General features: G+C 43.0%; 1 protein-coding gene across 3 annotated transcripts; it reads right to left on the bottom strand.

Annotated features, from left to right (window-relative positions):
- Positions 1 to 982: 982 nt before the first annotated feature.
- On the bottom strand, positions 983 to 20488 carry LOC141728102 (structural maintenance of chromosomes flexible hinge domain-containing protein 1-like). Of its 3 annotated transcripts, XM_074534437.1 has the most exons (14): positions 19548 to 20488; positions 17249 to 17342; positions 16787 to 16997; positions 15839 to 15956; positions 15568 to 15751; positions 14875 to 15072; positions 14678 to 14791; positions 14095 to 14201; positions 13733 to 13815; positions 13467 to 13580; positions 11160 to 11237; positions 10962 to 11081; positions 8403 to 8577; positions 7341 to 7872 (listed from the first exon to the last, which is right to left on the bottom strand). In XM_074534437.1, the coding sequence occupies exons 1-14, from the start codon at positions 19592 to 19594 to the stop codon at positions 7629 to 7631; spliced, it is 1887 nt and encodes a 628-aa protein (XP_074390538.1). In that variant the 5' UTR covers positions 19595 to 20488; the 3' UTR covers positions 7341 to 7628. The 3 variants fall into 3 exon arrangements, with proteins under 3 accessions (XP_074390541.1, XP_074390538.1, XP_074390540.1); XM_074534440.1 differs by lacking the exons at positions 7341 to 7872; positions 8403 to 8577 and adding an exon at positions 983 to 1095 and having other exon boundaries at positions 19548 to 20479; XM_074534439.1 differs by lacking the exon at positions 8403 to 8577 and having other exon boundaries at positions 19548 to 20482.
- Between the last annotated feature and the right edge of the window lie 42 nt (positions 20489 to 20530).

The raw sequence follows: 20530 nt of genomic DNA, 5'->3' as shown, positions 1-20530 counted from the left end.
AGGTTATTGGGGCTGGGCCAGGGCCCTCCCTGACTGAAAAAGCCCCTACACCTGATCTGACTGGAGATTAGGAAATTGCAGGGGATCTCAGGGCATCTATGGCTCGTGGTGCAGTTTGGGCTGCCTGTGAACTGATGCCCAATGCCTTCCTGCAGAGGCTGGGGAGAAGCTGCAGCCAGGCCAGGCTGGCAAACAGCCCTGCAGGGCGTGGAAGCAGCAGCGGGGCAGCGAGGCTGCCATGGATCCCTTCCCGCTGTGCCGGGAACGGCGTGTCCAGATGTGCAGCCAAAGCCCCCGGCTGCTGAGCCCCATGACAAGGCAGAGGGAAATGCACCCACCACGGCGTCTCTCCAGGTCATTCAGCATCTGCTCCAGATGTTTCGCTGCCTCCAAGGATTTCATGTCTTCTATGTCTCGGTTCTTCCATTTAGGAGGACCTTAATGGGAAGTTCCATTTCTCCTTCAGGCCCAAGTGGCAGTGAGAGCACCTGCGTGATTGGTGCCCTCCAAGGCACTCCCGCAGCTCGGCCTTCCACTCAGGAGCAGGGCCAGGGGCACCTCGTGCCTGCAGTGGCCCCACACTGGGATGGAAGGAGCCCCTTGTGGGGCAGTCGGGGCAGAAAGGACTCCCTGGAGCTGCTGCAGCTCCAAACCCAGCCCCAGGCAGGGCCAGGGCTTGGCAGTGGCAGCAGGAGCACCTCAGGCTCCCTGGGGCCGGCAAAGGAGCTGAGAGAGGCTCAGCCCCAGGGCACAGCCCTGGGCCAGGCCCCTTCCCTCTCTGCTCTTCTCTGTGGCTGCACAGAGCACACAGAAGGACACACTGGCATTGAACACGGGAGGAGGATGGACAGCTAAATGATCCTTCCTCCCACTGACAGAGATCCTGTGGGATCACAGAAGGGAGCAGGGCAAGATTTCCAGATTCTTTAAAGCCAGAGATTGTGTTAAGGGACAGGGCTCATGACTGAGCCCTTGCCACATGGACACTGATTATTTTTCAGGAAAGGAACACAGAGAACTTGCCTCCACCATGCCCTAGAGTCTTCATGTTGTCATTCACCAGCTTTTCCATATAAGCCATCTTATCGTCCCAGTCTAGAAGAGGGCAAAGACCAGGTCATTTCCATGGTGTGCTGGGATCCCCCACTGCTTACAGTAAATGGGCACTGCAAGGGGGCCATGTAAGGCTGTGGGAGCCACATGTGAATGCACAAGCCCAAACTGCACAGGGGCCTGGGGAGCTCTGGGCTGGCTCCTGGTCACTCTCCACCCTCTTTGCAGGCCCTGTGACACATCCCCGGTCAGCCCAGGGCCCATGGGCGCTCTCTCCCGCCCCCAGTGGAAACCCTCCCTAAATACCCTGGGGAAAACCATCCCCAGCGCTTCCCGGGGAGCAGGGAGCGCTGTCCCGGGAAAGGGGAGCCAGGCTGCCGGCTCACCTGCTCCCCGCGCTTGCAGCGGAGCAGCCTGGGCAGCCCTGGCAGGCAGGGCCACGGCCAGGAGGAGCAGGAGGAAGAGGTGCAGAGCAAGGGCCATGGTGCCTTGCCCTCTGCCAGTCCCGCAGCTCATGCTGCCACCGCTGTCCTGCCACCGCTGTCCCAATGTCAGCACCACTGCTGCCACTGCCACTGCAGCTGCCGCAACAGTTGTGCTCAAGCACTGACTGCTCGCTCCTTGTGCTGCTGTGCAACCACGGGGCTCTGGCACCTCTGTGACCTCAGAGCCTGCTGTGACCTCATGGCCAGGGTGGAGTTGTGTGGGCACTGGGATCTGCCTTCTTTGGCAGGGAGCTGCTCTGTCCAAGGGCTCTGACACAGTCCCAGCCCAGCTGATCTCACAGGCTGGGCCATGAAGGGATGGAGAGCAGCCCTGCCAAGAAGGACTTGGGGGTGCTGCAAGATGAGAGGCTGCACATGAGCCAGCCATGTGCATCCAAAGGAGAGTGCCCAGCAGCTTGAAGGAGGTGATTCCACCCCTCTGCTCTGGTGAGACCCCACCTGGAGTACTGTGGAAGAGGTTTTACAGGGACCTCTGTGAGTCATTGAGAAGTTTGATAAGAGGATCCATGTTTAGCCCTGAAAGAATCCCTACCAAGGTTGTTGACATAGAAACCAAGAAAGAAAGAAGGATAAATAAGATAAATCTGGAACTGCCTATTCCAAGAAGCACTTTGCTTGTCTCTCATGACCAGTGAGTAAAGTGCAAACTTATGAGCTTTGTAAGAATGCAGAACAAGCATGCATGCTAGAATAAAAACAGGGTTTGAAGCCTTCTGGAAACGGAGTGTGTTGCTTTGTACTGTCTCCATCTCTACCACGACAGAGTACTGCATCCAGCTCTGGGCTCCCCACACAGGAAGGCCATGGTCCTGTTGGATCTAGTCCAGAGGAGGGACAAAATGCTCTGAGGGCTGGAGCCCTTCTGCTTTGGAGACAGGCTGGGAGAGCTGGTGGCGTTCAGCCTGGAAGAGAGCAGACTCAAGGGAGACCTGATTGCTGCCTTTCAGTACCTGAAGGGGGCTTGTAAAAGAGATGGGACAGAACTTGTAGTAGAGCCTTTTGTGAGCAGAGCGAGGGGGAATGGTTTTAGTCCAAAAGACGGTCCATTCAGACTGGACAAAAGAAACCCATTCTTTCACTGTAGGGTTTGAAAGCCTGACACAGGTTGCCCAGAGAGGTGGACATCCATCCCTGCAAACATTCAAGCTCACGCTCTGAGCAACCTGACCTACTTAAAGGTGTCCCTGCTCAGTGCAGGGCATTGGACTAGATGGCCTTTAAATGTCCCTTCCAAGCCAAGCCATTCTGTGTTCCTGGGCACTATCAAAGCAGTGCTGGATTAGTGCTGGGGTGATTATGTGGCACCTGTATTTTGGTAGTTGGGTCCTTTAGCAATTGGCCCTGAGAGCATTCATGGTCTGGGCAGTGAAGTCTGCAAACAACAGACAGTGTGCTCAAGGAGAAACAGGGGAGGAACACTGCTGTAGCTCAGATAAATGCCAGCATTTTGCTGCCCATTCCTAGTTAAGAAATAAAGGAATGTCCTGAAGATCCCTTCATGTGGGTGCATTATTGGCTGTATCAGTACTTGTGTTCTGCAAAACAGGGAATTTGCTACAACTTCTTGCCCCATTTATCACTGAATGAAACTCAAATCCTGCATTGCTCCTTGTCTACTTGCTTCCAAGTCAAGGCAAATTTTGTTCATGATTGAGTGGGACATATTCACCTGTTCACAAGCAAATTCTTCTTGCCATTCACACAGAGGCAAGATTGTTTTGTGGATTTGCTCTAATCGGACAGGAATTAAGGCCTACCTGTCACTAGAACTAAAGCTGATGCATTAGGTTGCAAAGTCTTGAGTAATTTGGCCTGGTGACTGGCATTGTAGAGAGTTGTTCTGGAATTAAATGACACTTGAAGACACGTGTAGTCTACCATATTTCTGGCATACTAGAAGTGAAAAAAAAACCTTTGAAACATGATTTTATCCTTTTTTCCTCCTCCTCCTCCTCCCAGGAATTTCAATGTCTGAGGTCTAAGCTCTTCAGCTGCCTCACAAACATTGTTTTAATTCAGACAGGCATCCATGCCTTGAGCCACAAATCATGACTGTGGCTGTGAAGCTTGAAGCAATGTAGGTTTATAGCACTAAAAGTAATAATGCATTCCCAGGTTAAGCCAAGTATTTCCCAAGTAACTCTACCTATCCTCAGGGATGTTTCATAAAGGATCATTGTAAAAGCTGGGAATCAGGAGAAAGAGTGTCATCAAAATTAAAAAGACAGGTTTCTGAGATCTTTATATTTCTATAAAAAGAGATTCAAAATTGTTCATATATGGAACATTGACTAAGAAGTGAATGACAGATTGCCAAAGTAATTGGGGAAAAAAATACCATAAGTAAAACTATGTTTACATGTAGATAATAAGTAAACCACCTTGCTAAGAAAAAAAACAGACCTGCCAATACTAAAACCAATAAGGCTGTTTCATCTGTCTCAATACAAAAAAAAAAAAAACAACACTGAAAAGAATCAGAGGTCATTAAGACGATTAGTATATACAGGAAATTCCAGGGATTGGGAAAAAATGAAGCAAACTGTAGAGTGCAATTCCCAGAGTTAACCTGGAATTTATTGGTGGATTTGTTGCAAAATTTCTGAGAGCAGACTGGAAAAGCATAGGGGCTGGTCAGCCCATGGGTGGGCATTTAGAGCAGTGTGAGGGCTGTTTCTGAGACCAACTGCAGGGAAGAAGAGCAGCAGACAATCACTGGGACAGTCTCTTTGCTGGCTGTGGAGTTTTTGTCAGTCAGTTCCCTGTGGCTGGGGGAGCTGTCACGGGGCAGGGAGGGCCAGGGCTGGCAGTGGCTGCTCAGGGATGGCTTTGGCCCGTGTCCCTCCAAGCAGCCACTGCCCAAGCAGCTGCGCTGCCCCCGGCCTCTCCTCCCGGCCTGCTGGGCTTTGTTGGGTGGCACAGCCTGTGCCAAGGGGCGGCAAGGTGCCTGCAGGCCCCAGCTCTGGGGCAAACGGAGAACGTCCTGCTCGCATCCACCGTGCTGCCAGCTCAGCAGAGCAGCACAGCACGGGCTGACGCTCCCCATTGCTCCCACAGGTGCAGCCGGCCCCACCACACGTGTTCCTGATTCCCAGGAGGGGTGTGAAAAATGGCAATCAATTGTTTGTAAAATTGTAAAACTTTATTTTTAATAAATTGGTTATAAAAATAGCAATATCATTAGAGTGCTAAAAATTTTGGACAATTTGGATTAGGACAATAGGAGACAATAGAATGATAGAGTTACAGACATCTGGGTACCTATTTTCTGGGCAGCATAAGCCCGAAAAAGGACAGACATTAACAGAGGATTAACCCATATAAACAATAACCTGTTGCATATTCGTGCATCTCGTATATGATGCATAACTTCCATTCAAACAGAGGATTTTGTCTGGTCCTCGTCAACTTCTCCCTCTTAATCCTAACCGGCTTCCTGAGGGCTGAGCGACGCAGGAAGAAGTTAGTTTCTTCTGCTAGGAGAGCAATACATTCTTTTTCTCTGACAAATTGCAGTGTTCTATGGCTGCTATATTAGCAAAAAGCCAATCATAAAATACATATTTCTCAGAGGACCTTGGAATGGTTTGCTGTTGGGGAACACTCTGTTTGCATGGGATAAGGGCAAGTTTGACGTTCTATTGATGCTGGAAAGGATTTGGAAGCACTCAACACAGCCCTGACTGAGAGCTTCCCTGTTGCAGTGCATGTTTTTGATTGTAATTCGGTCCTAGTAGTCAGTTTTATACACCCCCTTATTTGGTATTGTTATACCACATTTTATTGCCAATGGGTTGTTCTTCCCCCCCTCCGCCCCTTGTTGGCTTTGCCCTAGTTGTCCATCTCCCCAAAGTCCTGCCCTTTTGTTCCCTGTTCCTCCTCCCATTCAATGTCAATCCCTCCCCAGTCCTGCCCCTTTCTCTAGAAACTTCCCTGTCCATTTAGGATGCTTTGAAACTCTATTGGTTTAAGTTGTCCTCCTCCCCTGTAATCCCCTATTGGTTTAAACAATGGATTCCCCGCCTTGTGTTCCACCCTCAGTTTCTCCCAACTGGCTAAAGACTGTATCCTCCCCAGGCACCTCCGCAGTTTGGAAATCAGTGTAGGCCTTTAATTCAGTGTATTTCTGTCGCTGACTCTGCGGGGAATAAACATACAGAAGACCTCTCCCTGTTCCTTGTCCCTACCCCCGCGCACTCCACCCGTGCTGTAAAGCAGCCGTGCCCTACAGCCAAACCCCAGAGCTGACAGTTTTCTGGGGGCGGCCCACTCTGGGTGTTGGTGTTGGCAGCTAGTCGGGCTGAGGAAATCGGGCACTGCAGCACTTCCCGAATGGGCTGTTCTGTTGCAATAAAGAAATGGAGCTGTCAGCCCAGTGTCCGGGTGGCAGCAGCAGCAAAGCCCACCCGGCAGCAGCGCTGGCTGAGCTCCATGGCCAGGAGCAGCCGTGGATGCCCACGGTGTGGGCAGGCAGGAGCCAGGCAGGGGCTGCTGTGACCAGCGGCGGGGACCCGAGGGCTGGGGGAGCCCATGCTGAGCATCCCTGGGCTGAGGGCACATTGCCTTCTGGGGGATGACCTGGGCCTGAACCTCATGAGGCACACAGTGATATTTTGGGATCTGTGCTCAGAGGTGAAGGGGTCCCTCATGAGGCACACAGTGATATTTTGGGGTCCCTGCTGAGGGGTGAAGGGATCCCTCATGAGGCACACATGGATATTTTCGGGTCCATACCGAGGGGTGCAGGGATCCCTCAGGAATCACAAAGGAGTATTGACGGCCTCTCCTAAGGTGTGCAGGCACCCCTCATGAGGTGTGCAGCGGGGTTACATTTGAGGGGGTTTTTACTCTTCTCAGCACAGCAAAGGGTCACTTGGCCGAGGTTTTGCAAAGCTGGGAGAAAGCCTCTTGCTAAGCCTTGGGCCTGGCTGCGGGCACAGCGGGCGGGCTGGCGGAGCCCATCCCCTGGGGCCAGGCCGGGCCGGGCCAGGCTCGGGCCCCGGCAGGGAAGGGCCGTGGCCCTGGGCTCTGATGAGGCTGCTGAGCTCCCCCCTGGCCCTGTGCTATAGCCCAACACATTTACAGCCGGAGCCATGCAAGGAGTCCTGCCAAGAGCAAATTGTTCTAATGTTCTCTCTAGGACAAAAAAGAGCAAACCAACCCGGCTGATAGGTGAGGAAAGAGAATTCAAGTTCACTTAAAGCGCTGCTCAGTTCAGCGTTGCCTTTCGTTTGACTGAGCTGATGCTAAGAACTATTTTCTCACATATGGTGGCGTTTCTCTGCAAACAGGCTTTGATGAGAAATTTCTGACTGCATTTGCTTTTGCTCTTTAAGATAAGTCACGAACATGAGTAGCTTTGTTGAGGAATGGAGAATTGTTTGTAGCTCAGGAGGAACTTTACATTTTAGCACAGGAAGAAGGTAAGGCACAGGTTTAAAGGCTTTCTCCTCCTGGAGTGACACACTTTCAGAGGAGTCTGTGAGGAGAAGTCCCCTCAGCCACTGCCAGGGCTGTGTGCCTCCTCTGCAGGCTCAGTATTCTGGGAGTTCCACAAGCCTCAGCTGCCAGTGAATATTCTTCTGAATATTTCTTGTTGTGCAGTGCAGAGGAAGAATATTTGGTGCTAGATTCCCCTCTGGGCTTTGAGGTAAATCTCAGTAATGCTGGTGATTTTTATGTCCAGATGAACTTTTTATGGATAGTAAGGAAAAAGGGAAGAAGTATCGTGGAAAATTAATTCCTCAAAATGTGAGCGGCCAAATCGCACTAAAAATGAAATCAGAACTGAAGAGTTTTTTTATTTTTTTTCCCTTGACAGGTAAGGCAAAACATGCAGTGCTAATAAAGTCTTTAAGAGATGCAACGAGCACCCAACTGTATGAAAATGAAAGAGGTAAAGGATGAGAAAGGGTATGGGAAGAATCTTCAGCCCTTCCTGTTGAAGGTCCAAGAGTATGAAAACGGACTCTGGCTGTTGCCCGTAGGTAACACGGGCTAATTGTAGAGGAGGGCAGGTGCCCAAGCTGTTGGTGGCCCAAGCCCTGCGAGGCTAGCCCAGTTGCAGTCCTAGTTGGACCAGGGCGGCGGGCTCGGGAGGGGTGGAGGTGGGGGGATCTCGGGAGGCTTCCGCTTCAAGGCCGGGCTGGGGGGCCGTGGGGGAGGCACGGAGGGCTGGTGCTCTGCTTTCTTGGGCAACTCCTGCTGCCGAGGCCTCGGGTGAGAGCTGTCAAAGGCGACGGTCTCTGGGCTCTCTGGGGGAGAGGGAGAGGCACGCCTTCTCGGCCGGGATGCTGGAGCAGCGGCAGCGCGACTGTGGAGAGAGGAGGTGGCTGAGGGCCCAGGTGCCAGTGGCACACAGGGAGCCTCCTGCACAGCAGGGCCCAGAGCTGGCAAGGCTCCCCAGCACGGCTGGAGCTGCTGGCACAGCTTGGCCCAGCTGCACAGCTGCCCCTCAAGGCCCCGGCGAGCAGGACACAGCTCTGGGCAGGCTCCGTGGCCAGGAGTGGGCCCCAGAGCACCTCTGCCTTTCAAGGGCAATCTCGCCCCTGCTCTTTCTCCTCCCCACCGTGCTTTGCCTCTGCCCTGTGTCCCCGGGGCTGCTCTGGGCCAGGCAGCCTCAGTGGGAGCCAGCACTGGCTGCAGCCCCAGCGGGCACCCCAGGACAAGGCCCAGCAATTAGGAGGCCAATGAAAGCTCTGAGCAGCAGCAGGACCCTCAGCACAGTTAGTTGGACAACCATGGACTGGCCACAACTCCACAGCAGCATTTCTGTTCCCTGAATGTTCTTGACTATGTGCAGCCTATAAAGAAGCTAGAGGGTAGAGATGGGCCAACACTTACCGTTTCTTTCCCTTCCACAACCGGAACCCAGCATAGCACAGTCCCACGGAAATTGGCACAGTGCACAGTGTCACTACCGTGCCTATCATGCAGGACCTGCGCACGTCCTGGGGGCAGATAATTCTCGGTGTTTTCCGTGGATTCTGGGCGTTTGTGTCTGACATGCCAAGCACTTCTGTGGGAGCAATGAGGAGCGTCAGCCCGTGCTGTGCTGCACTACTGAGCTGGCAGCACGGTGGATGCAGGCAGGACGTTCTCGGTTTCCCCCAGAGCTGGGGCCTGCAGGCACCTTGCCGCCCCTTGGCACAGGCTGTGCCACCCAACAAAGCCCAGCAGGCCGGGAGGAGAGCCCGGGGGCAGCGCAGCTGCTTGGGCAGTGGCTGCTTGGAGGGACACGGGCCAAAGCCATCCCTGAGCAGCCACTGCCAGCCCTGGCCCTCCCTGCCCCGTGACAGCTCCCCCAGCCCCAGGGCACAGAGTCAGGCCCTGTCAGGAGCCAGTGCATCCCCTGCCCAGTCGGGAGCCAAGGTGAATTTATTACATCAGTTCTTGATTTAATAACACCTAGACTAATTTTTTAAAAAGAGATTAGTTGCCCCATCACCTTTCCACAAACTGAAATGAAGTTGACTGGCCTGTAGCTCTGTGTGCCCCCTTCCTGATTTCTGTTAATGGGAGTGATGCTTTCCTCAAAACATCAGGCAGTTCTCTCAATTGCCACGATTATTTAATTAGTGTGAGTGGCCTCATAAGGATATCAGTCAGCTCTCTCTGGTTCATGAGTGCATCCCATCATGGCCCATGAACATAGGTATCACCAGTTTGCTTAGGTATTCCCTGGCCTGATCATCTTCCACCAAGGGTGTATCCTCCTTGTCCCAGACCTTGCACCAGGGGAAGGTCTTTGGGGTCTGGGATTCCTGAGGTCTGTCTTACTAATAAATACTAAGGCAGATGATTTCAGTATCTCAGCCTTTTCCACATCCTGTGTTCCCTGCCTCATTCAACAGTGGGCTCATGTTTATTTCAGCCATCCTTTTGTCACCTATGTATTTAAAGAAGTCTGTCATGTAGACTTTGATATCACTTGCTAGTGACTCTATTTTCAATTCCAATTGGACTTTGGCTTTCCTAACCCCATCCCTGCATGCTTGGATGGTGTCTGCATTCCTCTCCAGTTACTTGGTTCCATTTCCACCTTCTGTATACTTCTCTGTGTTGAGTTTTGCCAGTAGCTCCTTGTTCATCCATGCAAGCCTCCAGGAATTTTTGTCCGACTTTCCACTCATTGTGATGAACCAGACTTGAGCTTGGAAGTGACTGTGAATACTAACAAACTTGTTTGGGCCTCCAGTCTGTCCAGGGCCTCTTTCCATAGAGCTCTAACAGGCAGATCTTTGAAGAGGACAGAGTCTTCTCCTGAAGTTCAGATTGTGAGCTTCCTTTTTGCTCTTCTTCTTCCAGCCTTTCTGGATTCCTCTGCCCTTCAGAACTACCTCCCAAGGGACTCTGTCAACCAACCATTCACCTAACAGGCCAAATCCTGCCCTCTGGAAGTCCAAGATGACAGTAAACACTGTAAACATCCATTTTATGATTGATATGCTCAAGACAGCCTCCAACCACCCACCAGTCCTTCTCTATTCTCAAAGAGAAAGTCACAAAGGAGATAGGGCTCCCTGCCCAGCTGGCTCCCTCACCAGTTGTGTCAGCTCAGCAAGTTCTCTTCAAAAGTCTCCAGGAACCTCCTAGACCATTTCCTCTCTGCTGTGTTACATTTCCAGCACACATCTGGTAAAGGGGAAGCCCCCCATAAGAACAAGGACTAGTCATTGTGACACTTCTCCCAGCTGTTTATGTATTCAATCTGCCTCTGCATCCTGGCTGGGTGGTCTGTAACAGACTCCCAGCACAATATCTGCCTTGTTGGCGTTCCCCGTTCTCTCAGCCACAAACACTCAACAATAACTGGCACCATCATCAAGCTCCAGGCTACCTCAACACCTCTCCCTTCACTCCAACCCTTTCTGAAATGAACATTCTAGTAAGAATTGCAGTAAAGAGACACATTCGTTACAACCAAATGAGAATTTAGTTTTGCATAGGATTCTTCCTTAATTAATTAATTTAAAAAAATACTTCAAACTCAACATGTTTATTTTAAATGTATAACCTGTTTTTTAATGCATTTCTGTGGTTTATGCATGACAGTTAGCCTAATGAATATTAGTTTTATGAAAGAATATTTATGTCAATGGCATGAGGAAAAAGGGGGATTCTAATGAAGTTTAAGTTTGTTTTTTATACATACATTTAGGAAAGTTCACATCAAGGAGTTTTATTTTTTTATGTAAAACTGCCTGCCACAGAGCCAACACATTACACATGAGATCAAAACCTACCACAAAACCCCATTGTTTCCTGGAAATTCATCAAATTTGACATGCAAATGCTACTTTTCAGTGCTGAAAACCACGTCTCAACTAGGACATCACAAATTTTGATATAATATGAATCAAACAGAAACACTGAATTAGGAAAAAAGATGGGAATTCTTACCTACAATAGTAAATTTAAATACTTTAGATGGCAGAGGCCTTCCTGCATAAGTGTCTGCATTACTTTCATTCAACACTACTTGCAGTTTCAAGGAGTAGTTACCAAGTTTCTGAAGATTTTCTAAACAGATATAAAAGTACAATTAGAAAGAAAAAAAAAACAAACAAATAAACGGAAGATATTGAATATGCAACTTACCCATTTTTTTAAACCAGTATGGCCACTTGCCTCCATGCTGACTGATATGGGAAATTATTTCTTTATTCTCAGTAGGTGCTGCAAAACAAACACTTAGCTCATGTATTTAAATTTTACACCATAATTCTTAACTTTTTCAAGCATTAGTATCACTTATTATTTAGTATTACTATCACTTCTGGATCTCTAACTAACATCAATTCAGCTTTACAACTAAACACAATGATCACAGCTAAACAAATGAGTTCCCTGTCTAATCCCATTTTAATTAAAACTTGCTAGCCTCAGGCACATTGCACTGAAAGAAGCAGGTTTGTAAAGTTGCATTTCGTTAGCTCTTTGGTAGTACATTCCCTGTAACTGTGAGCACTCTGCACTCCATGCTGGCAATGGATCAAACTGACAAATGACTGTAGCAAAATTGCTTCAATGGGAGCAATGATAAAAATGTGCAGTTGACAGAAAATATTACTGGAAAAAAACCCTCCTGTTTTGCTCCAAATTGTTTTATCTTTATAAACCTCTGTAGAATTAAAACATATACAAAAATATAACACACTGAAACTCTGAGGCAGTTCTAGTGACTGGTTCTATAACCTAAGATAAACACAGAAGTAAGATTTATTGTTGGAAGTGTCAAGAGGTAGTAATACTTTTTATTTTCCAACAAAACACACTTCAGAATATAGAATGTGACTGCAATAAGACTACACTGAACAAAAAGAAATGCAGTAGAAATACAAATTGTTTTATAGCTAAGCAAAACTGTTTCATTACCCTGTCTTTGCACCAAATGGCATACGTAAGATAAATTAAGAGCTGTCAACAAGATTTTATCATTCTCTTACCCTAATTCAAACCCTAATTTTGAACTGAAGCTTGTATAATAAGACTCCCCAGTAAGAGATTAGGTTTCTCATAGCTCAGGTCTCTTGGTAGCCCATACTACAGTTCACCAAGTATTCCACTCCTCAAAAGAGAAGAGAAACTTTTTGTACATTATATTTGCTCTTGGACTTTGTATGGGTGTAACCACATTTCTCTCATTTATACAATTAAGGGTTTGAGTTTTGCTAGGTGTGCTATGCCCAAATCATCACTTATGGGATTTATTCATTGTTCTGATGAAGAAGATGAGGATTACACTACTGATTCTTCAACTGAGTAGAGAAAAACACAAGAAGTAGTAGAAACAGTTAGAAGTACAAATTTCCATCAATGAATGAGTCAGGAGACATGAAAGGTCTGAAGGCAGACTTTTCAGTGATCCTAGGAACGACCCTGACAAAACAGAACAACATAAACACCAGGTCTCTCTCAAGTCCATACTTCCTGACATCATGATGCCCTATCTTATTAAATTTACAAAACACTGGTGTGTCACACATGCTGATAGGAGACAATTTGATAATCTAGATTAAATGAACAGCTTTTGTTCAATTCCAACCTCTTTATGCCCCAGCACACTATGCTGGACAATGGTCATGCACAGCAGCCGGCTCCCATGAACTAAGTGCCATTAAAATACCACGTGTAGCCTCATGACATATACACTAAACTGAGCTAAGATACTTCTTTTGGTTTCCTTGACATGTACCACTACAATAACCTCAGCACTCATAAAGCTATTTTTACAACTCCTAACAGATAAAGGATTTGGATTTTCTTATGGTGTATGGAAAGAAAGAAGATTTTAGGTTTCTACAAGTTAAATACATTTGACATGTGCAGAATTGGAGTTTTCAGAGAATTTAGTGTTTTAAACAAAACAAAATTTGAGTGATTTCATTTGCATTGGACAGAACACAATTCTTAATAATGCAATGTGAGAGCATCAGGTGAAATACCCACCAAATGGAAACCACAAACGAATAAATTAAAAAAACCCTTGATTTTTTAAAAATTCTGAAGCAAATTTATGTTAGATACTAAACAAGTCTGATCCCCACTTTTATGTATCTCATAAATTGCTACATTACCTACAGAAACATTATCCATTTTACCCATGTTCTTATGCAGGTTAAGTAGAACAGGTTGGAATTGTTAGGCCCTCCTTACTTGTGACAGAAGATGTAAACAAAATACAGCATTTAAGACAATACATGGTATTGAGGCAGTTGTCATTTCATGCAAAGTGGCTTTGAAATGCAACATGAATTGATGGAATATTGTCTAACTACGACATCCATTTATCAAATTCAAGTATGTATTTTAAATATATACATATATTATACAATTGAATACCTTATTATCCATTATGCACTTTAAAAATAATAAAGATACAATTAAATATAATGAAATACTCACAATGCAAAATAACTTTGAGTTCAACAAGAAGTTTCTTTGAACCTCCGTGGCTTGTACCTGGAAGTTTTTGCATTGCTTCTCCTTTTTTATTTAAAATTTCTATTCTTAATGCTCCTGAATTTAAAATGAAAGATGACAGACATTTAAAATATGTTGTAAATTAAAAGTGATCAGAGATTTCTGTATGCTTATCTTTTTAACAAGGGCGCACAATATATTTTTTAATTGGCATTTAATGCTTTCGTATTTGGAAGAAAAAAATATACCTATTGGTGTACCAGCAAATCTTGTTTCATTTGGTAATAACTCATCTCCTTCAGGCCATGTTACTGATAATTTATCAGGAAGTCTAATAGAAAAAAAAAAAGGGTGAACATTTTTGCAGTAAGTTAAAATAATAAAGAGCAATTTACCTTTAGTTAAATACACATGAAACTATTTTTGTGGTAGGGAAAAAAATCCAAATCCCAACCTATTTCTTCTTGGTTTTTTTTTTTTTTTGGTTTCTACTGAAACAGTTGACTGCTATTCCATTTGGGAATAAAACTGAACTTTCTTTGATTCCTGATTAAATACAAGAACTATAATTAGGGACTCCACAATTATGTAATTGTTACTTAGTGCTTACCTTGCCATTTCATCCTCTATGTATTTTTTCACAACTTTGTCAGACACTGTTCTGTCAAGTTTTGAGATTGGAATAATTTTCGTTTCAGCATACAATGCCTGTGGTTCCTGAAATAAAAATTCAGTGCAGTTATAAGTGGCCAGACTTTATAATACATCAGATGAGAAAGACCTCGCAATCAAGAGACTAAACAAGTCAACAAAGACATAATGCAATATGCTAACAAATACTACCTGGTGAAACTACAAGACACTGTTTTAAAATTTGCTGAAACCACAAGGGTTACAAATGGATGCACAATATACTATTGATGTTAACTGTGATACTTTATTCCATACACAAATCTTTATAAATCAGACTGTTCATAATAAATAATAATTTTAATATATTCACATTAAAGCTCAAGTTGAGTATTTCTAGACTGCTGATTGTAAAAAATTACATTAAAGGTATTTACTGTTATTTAAAGTAATTTAATCAGGTCAGATTAAAGATTTAATATCTTTATGCTTAAACATATCTTTATGTTTAAAGATTTAATATCCACACTAGCTGTGTGAATCCTTTCTGTATTTCTTCTTACCAAAGCAATTTGAACCTCTCCCCCAGTGGCAAATATATCCCCATCATGGTCCCCATACAAGTAAAATTTCTCAATGCTTCCATAGAATATTGGATGAGTCTTAGTAGTTTTCACCTATAAGCAGAAGACACCAATTAATTCATTACTCCTGCATCAAATGCACAGTATCTGCCTTTCATAGGGTTTAACTAACTTACCAGCTGTCCAGTTTTGTATATTTTTCCATCCCACTCTATTGCAGCATACATTGTCCAAGGGCTCTGCATTCTTTTGGATAATACATCAGTACGTACAGTTATTCCTTTGAAGACTGTGAATTTTATCTGTTTGTCATATTTTTCATGACAGTCTTTGAGCCACAGAGCAAATTCTCTGTTAATTTTCATTCGCTGCTCCTATAAAGAGATTACAAAATAAGTACATATTAACAATGTACTATAAAATCTGAATCTGACCACATCAGAAGCCTGAACAGTTGTAAGAGTACAGAGATACTGTACTCAAAAGAAAAGCCAAAAAGTCACACACACACAAAAAGAACAAACAGAAAAGAAGAAGAAATATAGGAACAGAAGCAAAGAAAAAAAAAGGATTCTTCAGTCTGACAACTTTTAAAAAGTTGAGGAAAAGTACACTTCAAGTCAAAAAAAAAGTGCTTCCCTGAGCTAGGAAGAGGGTCTTTCCACAAAAATGACATATAACAACTAAATAAAGTAATTGTTCAAGAAAATAAAAGGAAAAATACTGAGTCTTAAGTTTTCAGATTTAAAGATTCAGCTTTACTGCTCACTAAACCAGAGACATGAACAAATAACCAGTAAGCAAAGGTTTCTGTATTACATGCACTGAACTTCACCAAGAAGAAACACTTAACAGAATGCAGTAATTACCTGTCCATTGAAGATTCTCGTGAACAGAGTATTCTTATCCTTTAGTTTCAGCTCCAGATCCATGAAAGTGAGTTTGTTTGTGCTGACCTGGAACTTATCATTGGTAAACAATGCACCAGAAATTCTGTTGTAGCATTCAATTGGTGCCAATCCTCTCTTCTTTGGAGGAGCGCACCAGTCAAAACTTAAAAGGAGAAAGTCATTACAATCCTTTTTCATAAAGAGAGGTTTACATTATAGAAAGAGACTGTACAAACACATCACCACTTACTCTTCCACAGTTGTGTACGGTATTAATCTTCCATTCCAAAAACATTCAAAAATAGGCCTTTTTCCTCTGGCACCTTTTTCTACTAAAAAACAGTCATCGTCATCATCATCATTTAATCCTTGTTTAAAAAAGAAAAAAAAAGAAAGATAGTCTCCTGAATATATTTCCTTAAAAAATTAATGTAATATCAAAACCCACAGCAATTTTAATGAAGTACTATTGTTATTATATTCAGCACAGTAGCAATGCACATTATATCAAGCTCATTACATACAATATTACATTTTTTTCCTGTTTTAGAAATAGCAAGCAGAAAAACTAAGAAAAATTCGAAATGGAAGTTAAATATTACCAAATTCGAAATTTTAAAATTTTGAGTGTTACTTTTTCCTTCGTTTCAACTGATGTTCTTCTAGTATCATGAAATCTCATCCCAATTAACTCAAGATTTGTTTTGTAAAAAAAACAAAAAAAAAGTACAAGGAATTTTAAAACCCCTTGCATTTGAAAACTCACAACTGAGTAAAAGAAATTTTAAACTAAAGACTTCAGACTATATGTTGTCCTTTGCAGTATTTCGATACTATAATCTCTTGAAATCTCTTGAATCTGTATCTCTTGAAATCTCTTGAATCAACTGCTCATATTTTATTACTTTGTTGGAGCAAAGATGCAATCAAGCAAGTGCAAAGTTTCAACTGGAGTACATTCCATTAGAGTTTATAATTTGGGATCAGATGGTGGTACGCCAAAGATCAAGTTTACAGGAATGAGTTACCACAACAGAAAATTCACAACATCTGTTCATCCAAAAGAATGTGAACTTTTCTGTTCTGTCACAACCTAAATCAGGTAATATTTACACTTCAACCTAAAGTTGTTCTGGTTTTTATTTCATTAAAATATTTAGAGTAGTAGGACTGACAATTAGCAAAGCATTTCACTTACTTGATGGAAAACATGGATCATCAGGGTATGTTTCTTTATCATAAAGGAAGGGGTGGTATCGGATGATGCCTTCAACTATACCTTCTTCTTCAACATGTGCCTTGAACTCAAAACTATCTGCTGCAGTATTTATATACAATGTCTGCATGTCATCTTTGATCTCCCTCAGATTGACAATCTTTGGTACTTTTCCCTTTTCAAACATTGAAATCTGGAAAAAAGGAAAATAAGTTGATTTTCCTTAGAGGAAAAGACTTACAGTAATAACCACTTTGACAACTGACTGTTAGCAAAGGAGTTAGTTCCTACACAGCAATGCTAAACAGAATGACCTCAAAAAATTAAACTACATACACATCTTGAATGCTGTATTTTAAAAGGCATGATTACAGAGAAACAGGCACAATATAAATAAGTTGGCATCAAAGAGGACTTTTGACTAACATGTATAAAATCTCTTACCTCAATATCGATGTTGTTGAAAGGGCTTACTTCTTTTGTTGCAGCATTAGCTTCATTTCCTTTTGGTCCATGGATATAATAGTGATAGATATGACTGAAACACATTTCAGAGAAAAACCAAACCAGCAAGTGAAATTTAAAAATTGCACATTATAATTTAAAAAAATCTAAATAAGCTTTTATTTTTATTAAAATATAACTGGTTTGTTGCACTGTTATAAATCAACTCCTTGACAACATATATCTGGTAATAAAGGTTTACTAAAGGAAGTGACTCCTTTTCATTCTTCTCATCTCTGTCATGCACAATCACACTAGGACAAATTTTTGGGTAAAATAACTGGAAACAAATTTGAAAAAAAATGATTAAGTGAAAAAAAAAAACCAATTGTTACATGGCTACAGATCCTTTACATCAAAGGGTCAACTAAAAAAAAACTACTGTAAATTGTTCTGCAGTCTGGAAATCAGAATTAGAGTCACAAATCTTTCCACACTTTGTCTCTGCTATCAGTTTTGTATCAATCATCTAACAGTAACAGAAATATGTAACAAACAATCACTATCCTTACATTATTTACATAAATTTGAATATAGGTAGGAGTCATGGACGTGATCTGCATAATAGAAATAGTTTTTCAGTTGTAAACATTGCTTTCTAATTGGCATTTTTCCTCATTTAACAAATTTCAAAAAATATATGTGGTCAAATAGATAAAATAATTTCATAGAGAAATGCAATTTGAGAAAACTGAGGAACTCAACTCCATTTACTTCAACTTTTCAGCTAGCTAATTCTTCCAACTTCAAAGACTGAATCCTTAAAGCTCTGGGGGATGGTCGGGAGAAAAATGAGATTGTACTAGTCAAGGGGACTGAATGCATGACTAAAGACAAATGCACCTGCAAGTTTACAGCTGCTTGCCTTTGACCTCCACTGCACTAAATGTTCCCCAAAGAGAAATCTTGGTTCCCAGAAAAAGACTCCTCCTGATCTCATTGCTCAGGATTTTATAGTATGTCCAAATTGCTTAGTATTTTGTGTGCATTTCTTCCAGACTTCAAAAGGCAGTCTCCTGGCCTTAAGACATTGTTATTTTAGGGGTTCATCTCCACTTCAAAGCATCCAAAATAATGAGGGCTTGTGCTGCAGCGCATGAAAGTGGAATGAAACTGGTACCCTGTATGTGTGGCAAAAGGCATGGCAGAAGGAAATGGTGAAGTGTTCGGGGGGGGAAAGGGCCATTGCAGCTGAAACAGTGACACGGGACTGTGCAGCACTGGAAGGCTAAGTGAGCGGTTTTACTGTAACAGCTACAGGGCATATATCTGAATAATTGCACCTGGGTTCCATCTCAAACAGAGGCAGCTCTTTCACTTCAAGAGATGGTTGGAAAGAACTAACACACAGCAAAGTGTGAGTGTTCACTGGATGAGCACCTGGAAGCTAATGAGGGATCTAAATTACCCTCTGCAAGTAGATGTACCCTATATTTTCATGAGGTTAAAAATGGCTTCAGTAACAAGTTTTTATGTGCAACACTGAATGATATTTCACATAGTAAGATATTACCTAATTCTTATATTAATCCTCTTTTTAAGTACATCTATTATTATCAGATTATAGGTATCACAAAAATAAAATCATAGTTTGAAAACAAAGTTGTGTAGTTTGCCAGATTTCAAAACTGGTCTAGGCCTTTGTATTTCAGTTTACATTCACAGATGGATCCATCATCATAACAGGTAAGCCCAAACTATTCACTGGTATCTCCAGGCTCTGCAGGCCCACAGATGACATTACAGTACAGAGCAGATAGTGTCATATATCCTTCTCCCTCTTAAACTGGATGAAGAGCAGTACCTTCTTTTGTTGTTGTTTAAAAAGTCAACCAACCAAAAGATCCCCTAAAAGTGTAAATTAGGAGCAAGGCTGTGAGCAAGGTTAGGAGCACGGCTGTGAGCAAAGTAACTGATGAAGTTCTTAGTAACTAGATAAACAATTTCTTACATTAGTAATACACCATTAAATTAATAGGCTACTAAAAATTACAGTGGATATGTATGTAAAAATTACAGTGGATTATGTATTAATCATCAAGTCACATCTTTGGTTGGGGGTGCCCCATTCAGTTGTGTTCATTACTGTAAAATTGGTTAGATAGGGAGGCTAATTGAAGTATTAATGGCCTTAAAAAGAATAAGGCCAATGTCAAAGCACAAAAAAGAAGCATTTCATAATTACTTGACTTTGTTAGTAGCCCACTTTTAAATGAAATCTTTTAAATCACCAACTTACGCCAGCTGCCTTGTCCAAAGATGAAAGTAGTTTTTCAAGTACTGCATGTGATCTGGTTGTACACCTGTAATGACAACTGCTGTGAAACTCTCTTTATCCCTTTCTTATAATATTAGATTATGAAGAAATCTTTCATCATCACTTGTGATGTGAGTAGAATCAGATGGCTACAAAAAAAGTAAAATAATAAGAGCAGGGATGTAAACTGAATTTCCAAATGCCCATCAACTTGAAAGGGATTAAAAAACATAAGAGAAAAGTAATACAGAACACATGATGCTAAGTATCACAAAGGATTAAAGCTTAAAATAAAGGTTTCCAAATTAAAGTCAACAAGCTGAGAATGTGACATCACTAATCCAGTTCATTTTCAACTCACTTTCATCACAGCACCTAAAGTGTGCCGTCTAAAAATGCATTTAATCACACTGAATGTAGTAGCACTGTGTAATATCCATGTTCTCATCCATCGATTGGAAGCATTAAGTGGGCAAGACATTAAGGCCTCTTTAAGAAAACAAAGCCAAAAAAAGTTATTGGCTTTTAAAGGGATAGGCTACTTTCTACAGCAGAAACTCAAGAAGAAGAAACAGTTTTGTTGTAAAAGAAAAAAAGGTGAATCCTCAATTCCAGATGAAATGTCAAGTAGCCTAACAGAAAGAGAGATTCCTCATTCCAGAAACTACTGACTGTCTTTTCCTGAATGGATGCACTTTGCTCTTTTGACAGTTTTCTAAAGTGCAGGAAGACACAGTGGTTGATGTCATGCTTCACACTGGACCAGTGAGTAATCACTTACATTTGGTACATCCAGAAAAAAACCTCTATTTTTAAAACAAAGATTAAGATCTTTCTAGTGAATGCAAACAATTGCTACAACTGGGAAGATATGTTGTAGTCAATGCAGCTACATGCCTTATTTTGCAGGAAAGCAGACAAACCCCACATCACTAAGGCATGAAAGGAGACATGTCCTACCCAAT

This window comes from Zonotrichia albicollis, unplaced genomic scaffold, assembly GCF_047830755.1.
Source record: "Zonotrichia albicollis isolate bZonAlb1 unplaced genomic scaffold, bZonAlb1.hap1 Scaffold_89, whole genome shotgun sequence".
Classification (NCBI taxonomy): domain Eukaryota; kingdom Metazoa; phylum Chordata; class Aves; order Passeriformes; family Passerellidae; genus Zonotrichia; species Zonotrichia albicollis.
Note: the sequence above shows the minus strand (reverse complement) of the source record. Positions and strands in the feature narration are given on the sequence as shown.